General features: G+C 31.8%; 1 protein-coding gene across 1 annotated transcript; it reads right to left on the bottom strand.

The window, feature by feature from the left end:
* Positions 1-3,671: 3,671 nt before the first annotated feature.
* Positions 3,672-5,222, bottom strand: LOC145100113 (uncharacterized). Its single transcript, XM_079037506.1, has 2 exons — positions 4,994-5,222; positions 3,672-4,912 (listed from the first exon to the last, which is right to left on the bottom strand). Exons 1-2 carry the CDS (start codon positions 5,009-5,011, stop codon positions 4,469-4,471), a joined length of 462 nt encoding a protein of 153 aa, XP_078893632.1. The 5' UTR covers positions 5,012-5,222; the 3' UTR covers positions 3,672-4,468.
* Positions 5,223-6,000: the final 778 nt, after the last annotated feature.

Raw genomic sequence — 6,000 nt, 5'->3', positions numbered from 1 at the left:
ATCACGAGCTTGCTATCCAAGTAGCAAAAGCAGGCATTCCATTCCTTATGTCATTTACTAGAATGGCTGAAGTTCTTGTTTGGGAACCTAGGTATATGATTTTACGCTTTTTTACACGAGAGCAAGTCCCCCTCCCATCTTTTTGTGAGTGTTCTTGCATTAATCAAAAAAAAAATATTTTTCTTGTCGATTTGGAAAAATTTGTGGAAATTATTGAAGAGGTGAAAAGTGATAAATTGAAGAACATATGAAATTCGTGACACGGAGAAATGATAACACTATGAATCTTTGTAACATTTTTTGTTTTTTATATTTTATTTTTATCGAATAAAATACTTATATTAATAGTGTTTATCGATTCGTAAATAAAAATAAGATTTTTTATGATTTACTTATGAGTATTATAATATAAGAAATATGTATATATGCAATTGAAAAAATATTGATATATGTACCTAAAACGTTGATTGTTTTGGTTAAAAATTTTATTTTTAAAAAAAAAATCATATTTTCTAAAAAAAACTTTGAAAAACCTGCATATTTTTTAAATTTGGAACATTTTTTTTTTTATTTTCGAAAATTTGATTTATTATTTTAACTTTTAGATATATTTATTAATATTTCCAATAACACAAAAAAAGAAACATTAAATGATATTGCTAAGATGACGACCATGCCCTTAATGAGTTAATTTTGATCTAACACTCCATCTTTAGTTCTCGGGTTCTTACGAAAACTATGAGTTCTCAACGGATCTCACCCATATATATATATATATATATATATATATATATATATATATATATATATATATATATATATATATATATATATATATACAAAAAAATAGAGATCTTGAGATTAAATCTTAGTCGCATATTTCTAATTTGTCGTTCTAGCACTTCGGCGTACTGGCGAGATGAGAGAGTTATAATCACAAATTATTATTCAGCGCTACCCACTTTTTCCCTCGCGAGCTTCCCACCGCCACAACAGCCAATGTCACCACCACCACAACCACATTTGCGACCAATCGACCTCACCATTGCCACCTTAGTCACCTATATCGCCAACACCACTACAACCACCTCTGTTAATGACATTAATTCTCAACATTATATATTTCTTAAAACGTTAAGTACATAATTTTAATCTTTGGATATATGAACATTCGGCTAGTATATTTTTATTTAGGGAAAAATTTTTCTTTATTCTTACAAACTTTAAATATTACTTCTGTGTCTTTAGAAAATTTCAAATTACATATATATCATTTTCTAATTATAAAATTCACATTTATATCCAAAATTAAAATTTAATTTGAATTATATCAATTTAAGTTTAAAATACTTATCTAAAATTCAAAATTCGATGTGAATTTACCAGAATACCCCTCTTAAGTTAAATACTAAATTAAAGATTAGGTATGATATATACTTCCTTCTTCCTTATCGTTTTTGTTGCGAGTCCTTTAATATCACTTTCCTTAGTCATTATAACCTACAAAACAAAGGAATGAACATGTTGATGGTTTTTCAATTTCTTTTTGTGTTCTATTGTGGCAAGGTCTCCAATTTCGTAAATGGCTTATGATGTAATATCTTGGATATTTCATGCGTACACAAATTAATTTATGCACTATCGGCGCCCAAGTTGGTTTAGTTTATGTTTGTACGTTGGAATACACATTGTTTAATCTTTGGTTGCTCATGGAATACTTCGTCAACGAGGCTGAGCGCCTGTTTTTTTTTTTTTTGGAAAAATTAGTTTATTTAATAAAAAATTAAGGCCATTTATAGAAGGTCATGACACCTGTGCTTATTGATCTGTGAGTATTGTGCATGAGGGTTTCTGTTACTAAGAAAAAACCAATTGATTTCAAAAACAGTTTGGGTGCGACGAGGAAAATGAAGGGAAGCGAATCAGTGTTTGTGTGGGCTAATTATCAATTTGTGAAGGGTATTTTGATAAATTCTTATAGGATTTTAAATTTTAGATATTTTTTTTAAAGTAAATTGATATAATCCAAATTAAATTGTGAGTTTGGATATAAATGTAATATTATAATCTAAAACGGATATATACATAATTTCAAAATTTATAAAGATATAAATGAAATTCTCCTTTTATGCGATATTGGACTTTCAAAGTCTTAACTTTTTATTTAACATAGAATAATCATTTTCCTTGCACCATAATGATTTAAAGATTCTTAACTTTTCAACTTTCGAACTAATATGTAATTATATTATTAAGTTACATATGTTATTAAATATAACACAGGATCATATTAATGGTATACTTTTGGAATTGTAAATATAATTTATTTAATTTGTAAATTTAAATATTTTAAATAGAAAACTAAAATAAGATATAAAAGAAATTAAAAAAATATACCCGATATAAAAATATTTAAAAAAGTTTAAATGTGAAACCTAAATAAACATGTCAAATTAAATAAAAAGATCCAAAAAATATTTGTTTAAAATAATTAATTTTATTTTTCAAATAAGTGACAATGAGCGTTGTGTTTCATGGCATGATTCAGTGACGGACAAATGTTATATTAGTTCATCAAACTTTTCGTGTTTGTTTTAAAAGGTCCCCAAACTTTTTTTTGCACATTAAAGAAAATATACTTTTTTTACCGTTTAATTACATCCCTTTACCGAATGTAAAAGGTTTATCCTCTGTTTTTGTGACATGGACATCACCGTGGAATATTACTGTTGAAATCTTGGTCCCCAAGAATTGCCAAGTCATTGCTAATGGTCCCCTTATAAACCGTCTTCCCCACCACTTTGTTGCCCTAATCCGTAACATACACATCATTGATTTAGCTTTTTTTCCTACGTATAAATCAAGAAGATAGCCTCAGAACAAAGCTTCTCCTATGGTGGTTTCAGAACTTCGGAACTAGACTTACCAACTAATTACGAACTTCATGCCATGGAAACCCAATTGCAGATTGAGGAAATGCGAGATGAGATACGTCAACAGCTTGGCGAGTTTAGGGAGGAGATACGCAACTTGAAAAGGAACGTGACAATGATGGGTGTTGTTGGAGTTGCAGTGATGTCGTTGATTAGGGTTCGTGATTACGTCGAATGCAGTGGATGGGGATTTTGGTGGGTGTAGTTTAGTTCGTAGGTAGCACGATGGCGATTAGTCTCTTTTGGGTTATCAGGGTTGTCGAACGTTGTGTCTTTTTGTCTAATTTCGTCATCTGTTAGTATATATGTATGTATTAGGTTATGTGTTGTTGGTTGTTTTGAACAATGGTGCCCATTGAGGCTGTAATGGTGTTTAGAACCCAATTTTTGGGGGGTTTTTTGTTAAGACAATAACCTCGGTTGTAATGGATGAGTGAAATGAAATCTAGTTCCTATTTTAACCTTTGTTTTGCTTTGCATATGATGTTATGGTCTGTAATGAAATGTACCAAATGTGAAGGTCGTATGTTCCAGGACTTCAATTTCCCCTTATGTGGAAGTACATTGTTATAATTTCCCCTTATGTGGAAGTACATTGTTCAATTTCCCCTTATGTGGAAGTACATTGTTATATGGAATTGCATTGGAAGTACAATTATAAAAAAAAAGATTCATGTTATGTTTTAAACTAAAGAAACTAATATTCATGTTACAAACAGAAAACCAACATCCATACATTCATTAATATCATAACTTGGTGTTTTAAAGACACGTTAATATTCACGTTACAAACAGAAAACAAACATCCATACATCCATAACTAACATACTCCAAAAACATCTTTAATCCAAGTCCATTGGTTTGGTTGATGTATCACCTTCACGGTTTTTTCCTGCAACCTTTTTTGCCAACTTTTTCTTTAGTATCCTCTCTGACTTTTTCTTAATTTCAGTGTATCTACTTTTTTACCATTCTTCTTAGTCATACCACTTGTTGACTCACATTCACCTTCACCCTTTCCCTTCCCATTTTGCCCTTAACCTTCCTTTTCTTTAATGCACTTGATTCACCTTCACCTTCAACCTTCCTCTTTTTCACCTGACTTTTTTAGGGCTTTGACACTGCATCACAGGTTGACTTATTGTGGCATGATTTCTTACAAACACCACATTACATCTTTTTGCCTGCCTTGGATACTCTGTGTGATCCAGTAACCTTAGTACTGTCCCTCTTTCTCTTAATAGTAGGTCTTTCTGGCATCTTCCTTTTCAATGGTGGCAAAGGTGGTATGTACTCTGTTGGAGGCTACATTGCACTCCCATTCATGCTTCCAATTGTGTACTTGTATGTGTTCATATATATGCAAGCACGATATACAGGATCAATAAATACCTCTACATCTCTATTTACATAACTAATGGCTGTCACTGAGTGTACACAACCATACCCATTCATTTGCCAAATCCTACAAGAACATGTTTTCTTTTCCAAATCAACTCCATAAGACTCTCCTAAGTTTCTTGTTTCAAATGTATTCAGGCCACTATGTTTGGACATACATCAAGATGTACCCATCCACTTCCTTTCTGCCTCAAACTACACATCCTCTGCATCACATATATTCTAATATCCTCCAACATTGTAATAATTGGCTTCTTCCTAACCTCCAATATAACATTGTTAAAGCTTTTAGACAACCCATTCTCAACTGCATCACACCCCCTTCCAAATTGAAAAAATGCTCTTGACCATGATTTTGGATTCCTTCCAATCAGATGCACATAAGCAGCAGGGCTAATCAGTTGAATCTCTTTCATTGCAGAATTGAAAAGAGGTTCTGTTGAGGCCTTGCAAGCCTTCCAAAATAGTTTCTCAAACTGAGCCCTAGGGAATTTCTTCTTGAAATTGGAAAGAACATGTCTGGCACATTGTCTATGTTCAATCTTTGGAAATAAATCTTTCACATCATCAATTATCCCCTGCATTTATATCATCATAATATTCAGAATTATATCACATTTGAAAGAAATTAGATATGACATTATAAAGTAGAAACATACCTTATGTTGATCTGACATCAATGTCCTACCAAAACCACCTTCAAGATGCAGATCTTCTTACAAGTTTTCCAAGAACCATTTCCAGTTGTCTTTATTTTCAACACAAACTACAGCCCAAGCTATTGGGTATATATGATTGTTACCATCCTTAACAACAACACATAATAACTAACCAGTACACATTTCTTTTAGAAAACACCCATCTAAGTTTATTATCCCTCTACAGCCACTTCTCCAACCCTTCTTTAGTGCATGAAAACATATATATATATATATATATATATATATATATATATATATATATATATATATATCCTGCTAAAGTAAGTTTTCCCATCAGGCATAGAGTTCACAGACAACTTGACTGTTGACCCTAGATTAGACCTTTTTATCTCTTCACCATAGGACCACAACTTTGCATAATTTTCCACTATGGTACCTTCAACAAGAGACATTGCATGTTGCTTAGCTCTCCTACATTGTCCCGTACTAACCTCTATGCCAAATTTATTCTTTACTTCCTCTTTTAACATCCTCACATTGAATTTCTGATTTTCAAGCACTTCCTGGGTGAAATGACTACCAATCCATCTGTAATTAACAATTGACCCTAATTTAAAATTTCTTGCACAATTGTGGTCAATGATAAAGGACTTGATTTGGAAAGACTGCTCCTCACTCATCCATGATGCCCAAAGCCTAAATATGCATTGACCATTACTACACTTAACCAATAACTTTTTACTGTCGTTTTTTTTTTTCAAAGTACAATTGATATCCATTTGTTACAGCATAATTACAAATCATAAATTTTAATTGTTTAGGGTTGGTGAACCTCATACCTAGAATTGGCAACTACTCCACATTGATAAGCAATGACTATAAATTCTTGATATTGACGTTCATTCGAAATCAAGGATAAACCTTCTGGGATTTGTAAATCGGGTTGACAATAATAAACTTTCTCACACTTCTCTTGTGTGAATCGTTCAAGAAAACCCACAAAC

Source organism: Lactuca serriola, chromosome 4 (genome assembly GCF_051521515.1).
Source record: "Lactuca serriola cultivar US96UC23 chromosome 4, Lser_US96UC23_V15, whole genome shotgun sequence".
In the NCBI taxonomy this organism is placed as follows: Eukaryota; Viridiplantae; Streptophyta; class Magnoliopsida; order Asterales; family Asteraceae; genus Lactuca; species Lactuca serriola.
This window is presented reverse-complemented; position numbering and strand designations above follow the sequence as displayed.